This window comes from Trichomycterus rosablanca, chromosome 3, assembly GCF_030014385.1.
Source record: "Trichomycterus rosablanca isolate fTriRos1 chromosome 3, fTriRos1.hap1, whole genome shotgun sequence".
Lineage (NCBI taxonomy): Eukaryota > Metazoa > Chordata > Actinopteri > Siluriformes > Trichomycteridae > Trichomycterus > Trichomycterus rosablanca.
This window is the reverse complement of record NC_085990.1, coordinates 7031641-7050304: the sequence shown is the minus strand read 5'-3', so window position 1 is coordinate 7050304 and position 18664 is coordinate 7031641. Positions and strand designations below refer to the sequence as shown.

General features: G+C 41.9%; 1 protein-coding gene across 1 annotated transcript in view; it reads left to right on the top strand.

The window, feature by feature from the left end:
- Positions 1-18664, top strand: part of sntb1 (syntrophin, basic 1) — a 41673-nt gene that overhangs the window by 13550 nt on the left and 9459 nt on the right. Inside the window, exons 2-5 of the mRNA XM_062992555.1 lie at positions 10-226; positions 10581-10788; positions 13589-13725; positions 14330-14526. Coding sequence (XP_062848625.1) covers positions 10-226; positions 10581-10788; positions 13589-13725; positions 14330-14526 — 759 coding nt within the window. The remainder of the gene's footprint in view (positions 1-9; positions 227-10580; positions 10789-13588; positions 13726-14329; positions 14527-18664) is intronic.

The following is an 18664-nucleotide window of genomic DNA, read 5'->3' as shown; positions in this document are numbered from 1 at the left end:
TTGTCACAGTGAAGTACATGAGAGAAGCCACTCCGTATGTGAAAAAGACCTCCCCAGTGGCCGAGATCGGATGGGAGACGCCTCCACCGGAATCTCCTCGGCTCGGCAGCCCCCACTGTGAACTACCCAGCCCTCCGTTACTGTCACTGCAGGGAGACTGCAGATACATTCCACTCCAAATGTGCCATGTCACCCGCGCTATGACCACACCTGATCCTGAAAACAGGTAAACGTTCTGTTTAAAAACAATTACACACACACTCTGATACAACTGTGGTCCTAAAGGGTTCAATCCACTAATCCTGAGAGACAAAATATCTGGAAAACACAAGACCTTAATTCAGACAGGGGAAACACAATATTTAGAACAAGCTTTGGTCAGGAAAACTATTACTAAATTTATACCTGGTTCAGAAAACCAGTACAACCATATACAATATTCAACAACACTGGTATTTTTGATATCCCTAATTCGTACAATCAGTCTAATTGTTATTTGCAAAAACCCTGCTTCATAAAACGTGAAACACTGTATTCAGAAACAACTGTACTTTATGCATTTTCTCCCTTTTCTCCCGAATTTTAGAGCGTCCAGTTTTTACCCAATTGCATTATGCTTCCTCTCCACCCTGATTAAGGAGAGCGAGACTGTCTCATGCCCCCTCCGACACGTGTGCAGTAGCCGACTGCATCTTTTCACCTGCATGAGGCGATCAGCTTTGTGCACGGAGAGCCACACCCTGATCAGCATTATCCCTCGACTCTGTGCAGACACCATCAACCAGCCAGAAGAGGACGCAATTCGCTCAGTAATGAGGAGTCCCTATACGGCTTGTCCTACCCTATGAACAACAGCCAATCGTTGTTCATGTAGCCGCCCAGCCCAGCCATATGGCAGAGCTGAGATTTGATACGATGTATTCTCTGGTGTGCTAGCGTGTTTCACCGCTGCGTCGCCTGAGCGGCCTATTCAGAAACACTTTGGATCTAGGAAAAGTCAGAACTGTTATTGGGAAAACAAATTATTCAAAAAACATACGTTACATGTTCAAATGTTGCACAATATGGACAAAAGTATTGAAGCACCTCTTTTAATTACTGAATTCACATGTTTTAGCCACAAGGATAACTAATTGTATAAAATAAATTATATAAGGGACATTATATGCTTGCACCTTTGCAGTAACAGTTTAGGGAAGGCCCTCTCCTGTCCCAGCATGACTGTGCCCTGGTACACAGAGCAATTTTAAAAAGACATGAAGAATAGCTCGGTTTAAAGAAAGAGTCCTGACCTTAACCCCAATAAACAGCTCTGGAATTAACTTGGATCTACACCAGTACCCAGACATACAAATGCTGTTTTGACTGAATGGGCACAAATTACCGCAGATATAACTTGTAAGACGTTTGCTCAGAAATGTCACATAAAGGTCACTCTATTTTATTTCTATTTGTTTTTTAAACTGTATGTCCAACAAGCTTGTGGTCAGGTGTCCAAATAGCTTTTTTGGTCATACAGTGTATTTGAAAATGAAAGAAATTATTCAGAAACATGTCTGACATGGACGATATGTTTATTACACAGAGTCAAGAAACGAGTTCTAGAAACATATCGAATTAGTAACTCATTACACTGTAATTCAGTGCCGGCTGGACTGAGCGGCCACATGAACAACGATTGGCCTGTTGTTCATATAGGGTTGGGGTATTGAGCCGGATAGGGACTCTCTCATAACTAATGCAATTATGACCTCTTCTGGCTGATTGATGGCTCCTGCACAGAGACAGGGAGAGAGTGCAGATCAGGGTGTGTCTCTCCATACGCAGAGCTGGTCCCCAGCTGGTCTCGTCTGGTGTAGGTGACAAAATGCATACGGCTGCTTCCCATGTGTCGGAGGGGGCGTGGGTTAGCTTTGTTCTCCTCAATCAGTTTGGATCAAGTCCAGATCCAAAAATGTCGAATTGTTATTTAGAAACTCTCATAATCTAGAAAACAAGTCAGACCCTAATTTAAAGTTTTTTCTCTTTGAGGTAATTTGGCTTGGCTTCAAGTCCAAGGTTCCGTTGAATAGAAACTTATGTTTGCTGTGTTTTGTTAAATTGATTTAAACATAATTACCTACTATCTAATTTGTTTCATATTTTGGTTCAAAAGAAAAAAACAGTGATTTTTTACTCACTTGGGATTTAACTCATGTTGATTTTCCCTTTGCAGTCTTTAATGAGCAAAGTTTGTTTGTTTGTTTATTAGGATTTTAACGTCATGTTTTACACTTTGGTTACATTCATGACAGGAACAGTAGATTTGGTAGACAAGATTCATCAGTTCACAAGGTTATATCAAACACAGTCATGGACAATTTAATGTCTCCGATTCACCTCACTTGCACGTCTTTGGACTTTGGGAGGAAACCGAAGCACCTGGAGGAAACTCATGCAGACACGGGGAGAACATGCAAACTCCACACAGAAAAGACCCATAAACCTACGCCCCACCTGAGGATCGAACCCAGGACCTTCTTGCTGTGAGGTGACAGTGCTACCCACTGAACCACCGTGCTGCCCTTAATGAGCAAAGTAAATCAGCATGGATTAGTTTAGCTTTCCCTCCATCTCTCTGAACTGCTGTGTCAATATTAACAGTAGCAGCACTGACCTGAAAGGTGAATTGATAATTACAGACCGTGACTTCTACAGCCCAGCTGAGGAGCTGTACTCTATTATACACTGCAGCTTATCTTTTTCCATGAGTACATGAGCTGAAGGAGGTAACAGTGTCCTCATGTCTGAGTAAATTACTCTTATCACATAACAAACAGACATAACAGAGATCAGTGACTTTAAAATTCATCCAGTGTTTGAACCATCAGATTCACCTGTGAAGCATCAGCAAAACTGTGATTACAGGCTTGTATACACTGGTGTGAAAAGGTCCTTTCCCCTTTCTGACGGGTTGTTATTGCACATTTGTCACAATGAATGCCTGCAAATCAGTTAAAGAACCAAAGTTATCTTAACACCCATATTACTTTTGTTATTAATTATTATTAAAGGCTTGTTATTATATAAAAAACATCAGCTAATAAGCAGGATTTATACTTCATACTACCTCAATAATAATATGCTGTCCAAGCCCCAATGTAGCAAAGCAGGGGGGGTTGCTGGAGCCTATCCCAGCTTTTCAATGGGTGCAAGGCACACAGTAACACGCTGGACAGGGCAGACACACACACATACACACACCCATTCACCTATAGGGCAATTCAGTGTCTCCAATTAACCTGACTGCTGAATGCTCTAAATAGTTACAGGATCGACAATTTGAAATTTTTGAACCAAGCCAAAATAGAAACAATTGTTAATTACTTGGAAAATAATTTGGTCTAAAAGAATACATATAAAAAACAACAGTTAAATAATACATGCTAAATAACTACATATATACATAATTAATACATATAAAATAACACGTAAATATACTCAATTAATACATATAAAATAACAACACTTAAATAAACATATACTAAAACAACACTATACAACAGTCATAGACTGATATAAAAATGATTTACCCTTCCTGTCATAAATATAACCATTGTGTAAGCACAGCGTAAAACATCTAAGTAAATAAACAAACCACTGCAAGTTTTTTACTGTGACATGCTGGATTTTCTTTTTTTATCAGCTGTAATGAGACATAGTTGTTAACTGTTGTTGTAATTGTCGTCGAAAGAAAAATCGGTCAGTAACCCCCCCTTCACCCCCCAAAAAAAGAAATCATGCCATGTCACATGTATGTTGATGGCTCTCTTGGTTAGCAGTGATTCCATCCCTGCTCCAATCTTGACAAATCTACTGTATATTGTACTGTTAGTCAGGAATTTGGGCTCTCTTGTGAATTCTTGCCTGATCTGTTAGAGAACTCTTATTGGACTGACCACTGTCCAGATATTTTTCAAGTGGATTCAATACCTAGAGCTTCAGAAATGGATTTGATATATTTATAAATTTATACATTTTATCACGTTTATTTATGTCCTTTGGAATTTTCTTAGATCTGGGCATAGTGTTCCTGTAGAAACTTTAGGGTGACTGCTTGAATTGGTGAAAATGGCAAAGACTTACATTCTTATGCATAAACTCGGCCAGCCTGTTCAAAAGCTAAATTGGCTTATATAATATAAATTAAATATAATATAAAATAAATGTAGACATTGTTTTTTGATAGTATAGCCAATCAGAATCAGATTTATTGGCCAAGTATGTGGATACACACAAGGAATTTGGTTCCGGCTGATGGTGTATCTCTAGTATAAATCAAGTATACAAGCAATGTACAAGTTGCAGACAATGCACAAGAACAGTAACCATTAATCACAAAAATATACAAACTATAAGATTATATACAAGCAATATATAGAAAATGTATGGACGTGTGCATGTATGTATGTACAGTATTCAGTGACCAATGTATGTATGTACATATAAGCAGAAGTACACAATATATGGTAACATACCAATGGCAATATACAGTAATATACAGATAATGTAAGGGTGATATGCGTGTTGGATAACTTTGTTCTTTAAAAAATAAATAACATTTTGCTGTTCAAAATGTGCTAAGCTTTTAATTAAGTTCCCACTGTCTAATATGTGTTGTTTAATGATCTGGAATCATTCAGGGTGACAGATGTGCAATAACAATCGGAAAGGATATTTTTCATAGTATTGTACAGGAAGTCGTGCAGGCAGATGTCAAAACATACTTTGGTTACAGTGACTAATTTAATGGTAGGAAAATGTGCGTTGTGGTCTGTCAGAGTAACCAGAGAGTGCACAGGAAGTCTGTGAGGAAGTGATGCACCACAACTGATTAAAAAAAGGCCTAATTTCTTTTTTTAACACAAGATGATTTCCCTTTGGAAACTTTCACACCTCTGCACGTTCACAGCACTGACGTTACAAAGCACAATGTTCAGTGTTGTACACACCTCTGTAGATATCTGAGGCTGTCAAGTGAGGATTTCTTTCTCTGTTTTTACTGTTTGTTTTGGTTTTGAATCTTTGGTCAGTTGTATCTACAGTAAGAGCTCACGAGCATTCAAATGTTTTTGTTTTTTTGCTGTTTAAAGAGATAGGGCGGGTCACATCTCGTCACTGAGGTGCCAGGTGAAACCCCACACCTGCAAGAATTCAAAATAAACCCAATTAACAAAATGCTTAACAAAAAACGACAGTACTGTAGCTAAAAGTCCACAAGTAAAAAAGGTAATGAAAAATAAAAGAGGTGACCAAAATAACAGAAAAAAACAAAGTAACAAATGAAAGACACAAAAATGTTGTCAGTCTGCTACAGAGAAAGTGGATAGAAAAGAAACATTCATAGAAAATGAACTTTGGTTGTCACAACATGGCAGGATACTCCTGCAAAAACCCAGTTTTCTGAAAAAGTGTTTTTGTCTTTGTTACACTTCACATTTACATTTTTGGCATGTAGCAGACGTTTTTATCCAAAGCGACTTACAATACACACAGTATATTGTCTAAGCAATTGAGGGTTAAGGGCCCAACAGTGGCAACCTGGCAGTGGTGGGGCATGAACCAGCAATCTTTTGATTACTAGTCCAGTACCTTAACCACTAGGCTACAACTGCCACTTGTACTTGATTTGAAAATCAAGCAAATCATTCTGATCCATTTACTTGATTTGACACAGTTAAAGGATGCCCTCTTGACATAACCTCCTTATTGTATTCAGGCTTGGGACTGACATTGGGAGTGTGCTTACAAGTGCACCTCCCAATAGCTAGACTGTTCGGCCTATTAAACATTTTCTCAATGCAGCTTCATAGAAATTGAGGTTTGAATTTATCTGTTTACATGAACTGGCTTTTGTGAGTGTAAAAATACAGTTTTGTTCTAATGACATAGCTGCTAAACATTTTTCTCCACTGTAACAGGTTTTTTTCATAGTCCTTTTTATATATTTTTTTATTTTTACAGACAAAAATCTATCATATGTCAACAATTTGTTCTATAAAATTTTTTATTGTTTAAGTGAAAAAAAAAACATGAGTTGTAAACTGGCAAAATGTATAATGGTAATAAAAAATGACCTGTAATAAATTGCCCTCTCTGAAAACACGATGAGCCAAAGCATTAGGACCACCCACTTAATGTGCTGTCAAGCCAGCTCTGACCTGCTGAGACATGGACATCTGAACCAGAACATTACCAGCAGGTCCTGTACATGGTGAGGTGGTTCTCTTCTACACTAGGAGATAGGATGGGCACTTGACTAGCCTGGTCACTTAGAAGAAATGTTAAGCCACAAACCGCCAAGAGGTTGGTATCACTGTCATGGATACCTGCAGAAGTGGTCAGCTGCAGAAGGAATTTGGTGTTCTTCTGCATTGCCATTTTTGGCAGGCAGAGGGTGCACAGAGGTGCAGATGACTTGCAATCACCTGTTTATATATCACAGTGTCTCCCTTTCAAACTTTTCAGCTCCTCTGTCTGGCAAACCTGCTTTTTTCTGTGAAACCGTGACGCCGGGCTTGGCTGGTTTTCATACTTTAATGATTTTCAGGGAACTTTGCAGCAGTTTGGAGGTATCATGTTTGGAACCATGCACCTGAAGCTGCTACTATGCACTTTTTTGGGGGGTAGTCCTATTGTTGTGACTCATCTGTGTAATGTTAGTCTGTCCACTTTTCCAACATATAAAGCTAAATTCAGTGCTGTATTGCATGTGTGGTCTCTTGTGGAGACAGACAGATGACTGACTGATACCTTCATCCACTTCACCATCCATCTTCCTCCCGCTGCAGCTCTCAGCACTTTCATCAACACTCGTCCTTCCCTCCCACTTCAATTTACACTTTTACCCAGCTTAGTCTCCCCACCGACTGTCCATCCATCAAAATTCCTGCACGGCAGCATCATCACCGTCGACGAGCCCCGACTCCTGCCCCCGGGTTACATCAGAACTGCAGTGAAACTTTTGGCACCAGAGCCATCTATAATAAATACAACTTCTGCGTGACCTACTTCCCTCCACGCTCCGTGTCTTCTAGCCCATCTGCTTCTCTCTCTGATGTGTCGTGCAGCTGATACGCAAATCAAGTGTTTAGTGTAGTGAAGGCGAATGAGACTGAATGGGACAGGAGTAACTCCTCCTGACAGATTTATCACAGACTTCCTCCTCCTGCGCTCCTTGTTTGGTTTGGTAATGTGCCACATTTAAATCTCAACTAAGAATAGTTTCTTACAGTGGATGTAAAAGTCTGCACACAACCCTGAACTCAAATCCCATTGGGATGAATTAGAATGCAAATTGCAAGTCAGGCCTTCTTGGTCAACATCAGTGCCTGGTCTTGAGACACACTCCAAAATGTGAAAGGCAGAAGAGTGAGGACTCTACTGTATATTAATGGTCTGGTGTTCACATACTTTGGTTATACAGTGTACACCGATCAGCCATAACATTAAAACCACCTCCTTGTTTCTATTTTGTCCATTTTATCAGCTCCACTTACCATATAGAAGCACTTTGTAGTTCTACAATTACTGACTGTAGTCCATCTGTTTCTCTGCATGCTTTGTTAGCCCCCTTTCGTGCTGTTCTTCAATGGTCAGGACTCTCCCAGGACCACCACAGAGCAGGTATTATTTGGGTGTTGGATCATTCTCAGTCCAGCAGTGACACTGACATGGTGGTGGTGTGTTAGTGTGTGTTGTGCTGGTACGAGTGGATAAGACACAGCAGGGCTGATGGAGTTTTTAAACACCTCACTGTCACTGCTGGACTGAGAATAGTCCACCAACCAAAAATATCCAGCCAACAGCGCCCCATAGGCAGCGTCCTGTGACCACTGATGAAGGTCTAGAAGATGACCAACTCAAACAGCAGTAATAGACGAGCGATCGTCTCCGACTTTACATCTACAAGGTGGACCAACTAGGTAGGAGTGTCTAATAGAGTGGACAGTGAGTGGACACGGTATTCAAAAACTGTCTGATCCACTCATACCAGCACAACACACACTAACACACCACCACCATGTCAGTGTCACTGCAGTGCTGAGAATGATCCACCACCTAAATAATACCTGCTCTGTGGTGGTCCTGTGGGGGTCGTGTGGGAGTCCTGACCATTGAAGAACAGGGTGAAAGCAGGTAAAAAAGTATGTAGAGAAATAGATGGACTACAGTCAGTAATTGTAGAACTACAAAGTGCTTCTATATGGTAAGTGGAGCTTATAAAATGGACAGTAAGTGTAGAAACGAGGTGGTTTTAATGTTATGGCTGATCGGTGTATATTAAAGTAAATGTGATGTTACTGGCCAGTTCTGTGTACGGTGAGTGGTTAGTCACATTAGTTGCAAAAGCTCTTGATTGAAGAGTTTTATGGGATTTACCAGAGGTTGATAGCTGTCGTCGTTTACCTTCTGTGACCTCAGAAGGCATCCATCTAGATCAGGCTCTGTTGCTGTAGTTCCTAAATCATACTCAGACATCCCCACAGTCCTGCAGTTTCCCACGTCATGGCTGGATGTGAAAAAACTTATTGGATCTGATCCAAGTTCTACTTGACAGCAGCTCCGTTCAGCCCCGTCTGGCTTCTGTTCCCACCCCCGTCTCCAAAATCTACGTCTTAATAAAGTGAACTATTTTTACCAGCTCTGAGCACCTGTAAATGATTATAAAATGATTATGCAGCTTGCTGGGTCGAGGTTCTTACGTAGTATGATGTATGAGTGAATCATGCGTCACTCGGCTGATTTACTCCCCATTATGAACTGAGGTCATACTGTAGTGCCATACAAGCAGAATCCAATCCTGCGTCTGTAAGGTTTATGAAAAGATTACAGTTTGCTGAGTCTAAAGTTATTTCTTTCATTTCATTACCCAGTTTATCCTGGTCACGGTTTGTTTGTTTGTTTGTTTATTAGGATTTTACATCATGTTTTACACTTTGGTTACATTCATGACAGGAGCGGTAGTTACTCACTACACAAGATTCATCGGTTCACAAGGTTATATCGAACACAGTCATGGACAATTTTGTATCTCATTTTCACCTCGGTTTCAGGAAACCGGAGCACCCGGAGTAAACCCACGCAGACATGGGGAGAACATGCAAACTCCACACAGAAAGGATTCGGACTGCCCCACCTGGGGATCGAACCCAGGACCTTCCTGCTGTGAGGCGACGGTGCTACCCACCGAGCCACCGTGCCGCCCCCTGGTCACGGTCGTTGCAGGTCCGATCTGGAAACACTGGGTGCAAGACTGACGCTTTTCCACCCACACAGACATAACCAATCGTGTCTGTGTAGACGCCCAGCTGGCTGATAGCACCAGGCATAGTAGACCTAAACAACTTTCTAAAATCTTTTCAAAACAATGTTTTGTTGGGTAGTTAAATGCTTAAATGGGGTCCTTCACATTTGGCTACTTTTTTCATAGCAGAAGAGAAGTGTAATGTCAGAGCTTTAAAAAAAAATGCTTTTGTTTTTTTTTTCAAAGGAAAAGAAAACCGGGCCAATGACGTCCCTGTATTAGTATTAAGCAGCACCTAAACTTGACCTTATTTCCTATACCATCAGGTCTTAACTTTGGGGTCAGGGCACCACATGGAATACAGTAGACACCCAACGGTGGCCAGTGATAGCTCAGTGGTTAAGGTACTGGACTAGTAAACAGAAGGTTGCCGGTTCAAGCCCCGCCACCACCAAGTTGCCACTGTTGGATCCCTGAGCAAGGCCCTTAACCCTCAATTGCTCATCGTGTTCTGCTCATGTAAGTCGCTTTGGATAAAAGCGTCTGCTAAATGTAATGTAAATGTAACTGGCCAATAGCATAGCTGAAATTTGAACCCAGATCTTAGAGGCAGTGGGCTGGCTTAATAGACTGGGATATTCTGCTAGCACACCAGCACTGAGTTTCTGAACTCGTCGGTTTGAAACTCGCCGTTGCCACCGGCCGGCTGGGCGCCATCTGGCGGGCACGATTGCCAGTGCCTGCAGCAGATACTAATTGGCCACCGTATCTGCAGGGGGGGGGGAGACGGACTATGTGTGGGTGGGTGTGTCTTCATACGCTGTGTAAGGACACCGATTGGCGGAAGAGACGCCTGTGCATAATGCAGGGACGAGAAGAGGAGGGCTGTGCACGTGTCTGAAGAGGCGTGTACAGCAACGTGCTTTCCTCGGATGCAGTCTGGTATCTCTCAGCAGCGTAGTATAATACACCGCTGCACCACCCGAGTGCCCCAAGCTAATTTTTTAAAGAATTTCAACCGTACATATTTATAACTAAAATCTATAACTAAAATACTTTAACAGAGCTAAATTGATAACTGAACCTTAATGGTGGATCATTCTCAGTCTGGCCACATCCACGTTACATCATGGTGAAGTGCAGGTTTCTGGTCTGACCAGGTGTTTAGATACAATATAGGTTGTCAGTGGCTAAACTTTGTGTAATAAAGCGTACAGCACATGTACTAAATGTCCGAAACGCCGTCCGCTGCAGCGATGATCTAAATGTTTGTGTGTCTCTGCTTGTTCTGCAGACAGTTGGAGCTGCACTCTCCTAATGCGAAGCACACAGTGGTGCTGCGCTGCTCAGACTCAGCCTCAGCTCACGCCTGGTTCGAGTCCATGCAGTCCGTTACCAATAAACTCATGAGCAAGGTCATCACTGAGCTCCGTGATTACGCGGCTAAGAACGGCATCGGCGCTGCTCACGAGATACGCCACCTCGGCTGGCTAGCAGAGAAGGTTGGTACCTACAGTATGAACTACGTTTTGTAGGTTTTTTTGGCATTGTGAAAAATAACAGTAATATCTGATCTGCACCCTACGACCGTGTATCTCATTTATAGCTTGGTCAGATACATTTTGGTGGATCAGTTGCCCTTTTCCTTGGTTTCTTCCAGTGAAATTCTGTCTAGACGATTTTCTTTCCTTTGCTGCATGCACGACACCCACGCTGGCCGAGAAGCGCTGCAAACTAGCACACGCCCCCTCGGATACTTTTCTCACCTCTCAGTTAAAGTATGTAACATGTATGTATCACACTATACTCTCTGTATTCCTCCATCACTCATGCTGGCGCCTTAATCATCTTGGCTTTCCGTCCCTCAGACACGGGCACCTGATTGCCCTAAACTAGTGGCTGTATGTGTGCTTTCAGAAAGAAATCAACAATGAGCAAACCTAGGACCTTCTTGCTATGAGTGCTACCCATCAAGCCACCGTGCTGCCCTATGTATATATATGACAAATTAAGGCATTGTTTTCAAATCTATATACTGGCACTATATCCCCCCCCCCCCCCCCCCCCCCTTTGAGCTTTCTTCATGACCACATGGGTACAGCTCAAAGTGTGACAACAGGCCCTGGTAGCAACAAGGCTAATATCAAATGGCAATTTCTAAGCCAATGATAATTTACTGATCTTGCTATTGCATGATCAGCTAGGGGGGATTGCCAGTTCATTTGGGATAGGCATGGAGGATGGGGGTGTAGGGATATCACATCGTTACATATTTAAGATCACGCACATCACTGGCTCATAATAAAATTAAAATAAAATAAAATAGAGTATAAAGGTAGTGAGTGAATCCATCCAGTAGTCTCTAGTCATACATTTTGCATTTAATATGTTGCCCATGCCATCTTGCCATGATGATTTGGCCCTTAATAAAGTCCCTTAGGTGTTTATGTCTGATCATATGTGCTACATTCAACACATAAACTACAAGGAGCTATCATCAACCTACCATTTAATAGATCCCTGACTGTCACAAACAACATTATTATGAAATAGCCACTGCCCTGCACATTTTTGGCTGTGGTCCTTACATTATTAAAACTGTATTATTTAAATCTCTAAAAAACAAGATCTGGGTCAAATTTTTTAAAGAAATAATGTCAAGTCCCAACTGAGCTTAAATCAAAGTCTGGTCCTGTTCTGCCAGATATCTTAGAACCCTGTAGTGGTACTTGGCATTGCTACTGATTTCTTCCATCAGCGTCACTTTTCCTCCTTTTCGAGAGCCTCTCATTAGCCGCGGCCTGGCAGGGGCTGCTAACACAGAGCTCAGACTGTCAGTGTTTCAGGCAACCTGGTTAACCACCTCCTCTCTCGCTGCTCTTTAATGAGCGCTCCTCATACTGTTACCACCCTGCCAGCTTCTCCATGAATAATTATACAGGGTGGAAAGTCTCCGAAGCACCGAGGACGGGATTCAAGCCCCTGAGCACAACGGCCGCAGCTTGCAACAAGGGCCTGCTTGTGGCACACTTTACGTTTGTGTGTGTTTTGTAGCTGTGCCAACACTTCTTTGTAGCTCATCAATGGCACACAGCGCTCTGAAAAGCAGCCTGGTGATTTGTGGGGATTTGATTGGGCCGTGTTTGGCCAAGCCGCCTCTTAAAGCGCTGTGAGAACATCCTTCTGAGTCACAGGGTCTGTGCTAAGCTTTAACTGCTTTTCATTGGTTTAAGTCTTGGATCAGGGTCGCATTACAACTGCAGACTGATTCGTTTTACAGCTAATTTTCCCTCTCTGGATTAGTCTGCGCTGTGCTTAAGCCTCATTTGTTTGCTTGCAGTATCTGCCACAACAAATAACGTTTCTCCTAGAAGCTGAAATAATTGCCTTTAATAGGTATTTAAATATACAGTATAATGTTATAAGTATGTGGACATTTTCTAATTATTATGTCTTTCAGCCACAGCCACTGCTAAAAGTTTGGCAAAGGCCCTAGTTCAGCATGATTATACCCCTGTGCACGAATGAAAGTCTGTAAAGATGAGTTTAATGTGAAGGGACTCCGCTGGCCTGCACAAAGCCCTGACCTCAACCCTGTTAAACCTTTCAAATGAAATGGAACGTCAAGTTCAAGTTATTGGTTAATATAACAAACACTTTGACTGAATGGGTGAGAATTTCCTCACTGTTTTTGGAAAACCTCACCAGAAAAGTGGAGTCTGTTGTAGCCACAAAAGGGGGATGTGGGATACTCCATGTTAATGTCCATGTTTGGAATTGGCTGTCCAACAAGCTCATGCCTAAGTGTCCACATACTTTGGGCCATGTAGAATACCTGCTGCTATTTATTTAAGGTAAAAACATCAGGCTCACAAACATTACATTATATTTCACTTTCCATGTTTCCTGCTTTATCATGAACAGGGTTGTGGTGGGTCCAGTTTTCCTAGAATCACTGGACGCAGTGCAGTACACACCCCAGACAGGATGACAGATTAGATTTGTCTGTCATACTTTCACATAGTAAGGCGTGTGGGCTGTTGTGTGTAGCAGTGGTCTAATATAGAAGCCCACTTCTAGTTGCTGTATTCAGTGCGACTTGTTCTACCGCCAGTGTTATTTGGGTCTATGGAGAACGCATGCTTGATTGTTAACACCTGCTAGTGATGGGTGTGGTTAAAATAGCAAAACCTACTCAACAGAAGGGATGTATTTGTATTTTTTACCACGGAATGCACATATATCATGTTGCTCTGTGTGTGTGTGTGTGTGTGTGTGTGTGTGTGTGTGTGTGTGTTGCAGACCGAGAGCGAGAGGCCTCAGTGGAAGCCAGTGTTGGTTGTGGTGACAGAGAAAGACCTGTTGCTGTATGACAGCATGACACGTATAAAGGAGAACTGGCTCAACCCTGCACACACATACCCTCTACTTTCCACACGGTAACACACACACACACACACACACTTCACCAGAAAAACGGCACAATGTGTTTACTAGCATTTTATTTAACCACAGCACTCATTAGGATGGTTGATCACATACAGTAATTATTAACATAAAATTTTAGTTCACTGTGGCTCAGTGGGTAGCACTGCCCCCTTACAGCAAGAAGGTCCTGGGTTCAATCCCCAGGTGGGGCGGTCCGGGTCCTTTCTTTGTGGAGTTTGCATGTTCTCCCCGTGTCTGTGTGGGTTTCTTCCCACACTTCAAAGATGTGCAAGTGAGGTGAATTGAAGATACAAAATCGTCCATGACTGTGTTTGACATTAAACTTGTGAACTTATGAATCTTGTGTAATGAGTAACTACCTGTTCTGTCATGAATGTAACCAAAGTGTAAAACATGACATTAAAATCCTAATAAATAAATAAATTATATTTTAGTGACGTGTCAAAACATACACAGATGAACCAAACCATTATACTGATACTGACACCCTGTCCATACATTTAAGCACAGTTTTGACAGCAGTATTGAATGTAAGACCAGTTCTAAGTTGAGTTGGTGGAGTAGAAACCATTTCTATACATTGTGTGTGTTTAGGTTGGTGCACTCTGGTCCTGACCGAGGTTCACCTAAACCAGGTGGGGAATTATCATTCGCTACACGGACCGGCACGAGACTGGGCATCGAGACGCACGTTTTCCGAGCTGAGACCTGTAAAGACCTGTCCATGTGGACCAGGCACATCGTCACCGGCTGCCACGCAGCGGCTGAGATGATCAAAGAAGTGACTACCAGTGAGTATCCCAACAGCGTCAGATGCTTTGTTTATTTCTGCATTTCTTTCTACTTGATTTGAGGTCACAGGGGTTTGAGAATTGCACATGCAGGGCATGTTCAGACATGGTTAGGTAATAATGCTAATGAGAAACACTTTAAAAATTTTAATATTGAGAGATATTCACTGGGGGGATGATCTTGTTTGTGTTAATAAAAGGTAAATTTGCCTCTGGAAGAAAGAACTAATCAGTTTAAAAAGGCAGAATAACCTAATCAGCCTTTATGCATGAGTGGCTGTTTCCTTTAGAAAAATATCTGAACTCACCGTGGTGTGAAAACTAATTGTCTCATTTGTCACACTGAATGATTTCTGATTGCTGAATGAAAAATTATATTAAACAAATTTACATTTACATTTTACATTTTCGGCATTTAGCAGACGCCTTTATCCAGAGCGACTTACATTACAGTTACAGTATACAGTCTGAGCAGTTAAGGGTTAAGGGCTTTGCTCAAGGGCCTAACAGCAGCAACCTGGCAGTGGTGAGGCTTGAACCAGCCACCTTCTGATTACTAGTCCAGTACCTTAACCACTAGGCTACGACTTGAAACTTATATAAAGCACAAAACGTTTTCTAAACACGACCTTATTGGTTTAGGGAACAGCACAATCCAACACACATAAACTATATGGGCAAGAGTATCAGAACACCCCTTGTTATTATTGAATTCCAGTGTTTCAGCCACAAGGTGTAATAGTTGTTATAGTAATAGCCATTTCCTGTTCCAGCGTGACTGTGCCCCTGTGCACAAAGCAAAAAGAACGTGGGAAATGTGGGAAAATGTGTCACGGTCTGGTGAGACCTTGTTTGAACTTTTTGGCTATAATTGGAAAAGGTCACCTCTCAGCATGTCTGCGAGATATCTCACTATGGATGTCAGCTCATCATCTAAACTTTAATCCCAGCAAGACAGAGCTGTTACTTATTCCTGGAGATCCATCTCCAACCCAGGATCTAGTCATCTCTCTTGATGACTCGCAGATCAGACCATCTGATAATGTAAGAAGCCTTGGTGTTGTCCTGGATAACCAGCTGACCTTCTCTTCTCATGTAGCCAACATGACGAGAGCGTGCCGGTTCCTCCTCTATAACAGTGGTGCCCAACCACCGGGCTGTGTAAATAATTAGAGATCGCTACATTAGCAATGAAAACACTACTTTTTTATGGGAGCCCCTGCCGGTCCGTGAAATTATATTTTATATTAAACTAGTTTGTGGTGCAAAAAAGGTTGGTGACTGCTGCTTTACAACATCATGAAGATTCATCCATTTCTCTCCATAAAAGCCACTCAGATTCTTGTCCAGTTACTTATAATGCAAGTGTTTGGCGCAAAACAACACTGCACATCACCAAAAGAACACCATACCCACCGTGAAGCATGGCAGTGGCAGCACTTGATTAAAATAATGTAAGGCCATGTGGCGCCCAGGTGGCACAGCGCGATATTCCGCTAGCACACCAGCGCAGGGATTCCTGAACTCCTCGGTTCAAAACTCGACGTTGCCACCGGTTGGCTGGGCACCATTTAGCAGGCATAATTGGCAGAGCCTGCAGCAGACATGTCTCTGCTAGGCTGGGATGACCGGACTATGTGGGTGGGGTCTTCAAACACTGTGTAAGGACCCTGATTGGCAGATAGAGAGGTGTCTGTGCAGAGTGCATGAGTGAAAAAGGGTTCCGCAAAGGGCTGCGTGCGGGTCGGAGGAGGCGTGAGCAGCAATATACCCACCTTGACTGCAATCAGGGATCCCCCAGCAGCGGAAGACAAATTGACTACGATAAACTAGGGAGAAAATGCATAAATAAAATAGAAAAAAATAATGTAAAGCCATGTGTTTAAGAGCTAAATCTGAGGTGGAACTAGGTTATGCAACAGGAAAGTGATCCAAAAACCAACAAGTTCTCTCTCTCTCTCTCTCTCTCTCTCTCTCTCTCTCTCTCTCTCTCTCTCTCTCTCTCTCTCACACACACACACACATGGATTACATGTTTCTTTGGGTAATTTAGAGTTTAGTCATTTAGTGTTTTGCAATAGCAGCATGAATCACGGGCGATTATAAATTTTTTGCATACACTGTAAGATCACATGTCTGATTTAGTCTAATCTACCTTTGTTTTATTTGCTGAATTGATGCTTCTAATTGAGCAGAACAGCAGAATTCTGGGTAGTTGCTTATTTTTAGCAGAGCTAAACAGTTTTTTGGGGTTTGTGTTTGCTGTGGAGATCAGAGAGAAACTGGAATTCCCAGAAGTACGAGCGACCGTTTAGACCCTGGATAACGTACGTCATTTATATCAACAACATTAAAGGGAAAGTAATGTATTTTTGGAGCAGCAAAGTTCCTGTGTGGTCTCTGTGCACTGGGCAATGGGTACAAACTAAAGCATTCTGGGAAATAAAGCAGATAAGCAGTCCCTGAAGAAGTGAGAGAGCTGTTAAATTCTGTTAATGATAAAGTTTACCAGGTTCTTACTGTTACGTTAACAGGGTTTTATTAGAAAATTTTTTGAGAGCAGCTGTATTTCATACTCTCTTTTATTCTGTTACTGCATTTTGGAACAGCTTGTTCTGATCTTTTTGCCAAAAGTAAAATTCCTTTTATCAGGATTTATTAGAGTGAATCGGGTAACTTTGTTTGCATAACTTAAGTACACAGAGTGACAGTAAATAAGAGAGTGAACAAGTTTTATTTAAACGGATCTAATTAGATTAGTGGATTCACTTGGAACTCGAAACCCAAATATATCACAATAAAAATTACTGCATTATTTTTTTGTGAATAATTGGAAAACATACAGGTACATACACCGATAATCCATAACATTAAAACTACCTCCTTGTTTGTACACTGTCTATTTTTTTTATTTCTTGGTTATTGTGTGGCCTTTAATTCAGTGTAATCTGAGTCTTAAATGCTGTGGAAGTGTTAGCTGTCGGGGAGGCATTGAGAAAAGTGGTAATTTGACACTAATCCTCCATGCCCACTCCTGCCCTATGAACAGTGCTACAAAAGGAACACAGTCAACTTAAACTCGCCACAGAATAAAGCGACCCAGGTTAAACAGACCGCTAACATCGGAAGCCTTAAATCCTCCGTGTGACTGTAGAGCCGGCTGTGAGGTTAGTAAACCCTGCGCTGGCAGGATGGAGGAGCTCACTGGAGTCTCTTTGTGTGGATAAAAGCAAGTGTGAGTGAAAGCACAGTGTGGGAAAGCCTGGGTCAGACTTTCAGCTGAGAGGTAAGGTTACAGTACTCTTAAAAAGAAAGAGAATGAGACCAGAGAACACGAACCTTCTCGTCTTTGAAGTGGATTTTTTTTCCTTTAGCAGCACAGTCAGCCGGATGTGACTCAGATTCGTTTATTACAGGTCAAACTGTTCGGGCCACGCTGTAACCCTGATTAAAAGCCATCGATCTACACAAAGCCAGGCATCACTGAAAAATTGAGGCATGAATGACATTAGCATGACAGTACAGTAGCATGATCGAGTACAGGACAGTGGAAGCTCAGTGGTTCATGTACTGGACTAGTAACAGTAGGTCGCAGGTGTTCATTTCCGGCTCTTTAAGTTGTCACTGTTAAGCAGCAGTTGCTGACATATTGAAAGTCGCATCGGATAAGAGTGTCTGCTAAATTCCGAACATGCTTTTAGACCTTATGAGTAGGGCCCTATTAACCTCATGGGAAAATGTGCTTTATTTCACAAACCTCGTTTTTCAAAGATCACAAATTTCACAAAATGTGCCAACAAAAGTGCCACATTTCATGCAGTCATTAATTACACTCATAAATCGAATGATAGATTAAATGAAAACTACAAAACACAGCACATCTCACAACAGATACATAAATACTCGTCCGTGTTTTGACACCCCCCCCATCTGCGTCCACATAATTGTTTGGGAGTTTTCCAAACTCAGTTACCTGAGTCATCTTGGACATTTTGTGCAACCGATTGCTGGTGTAGCCGAGTGTCTTTGTTTGCTGAGTTCATAAAGAAAGAAATAAACTGTAGACAAACTATCGGGAGCAGAATGCATTACTGGCTTGTTCTTTTGAGGCGAAGCACAGACTACAGAGATGATCACG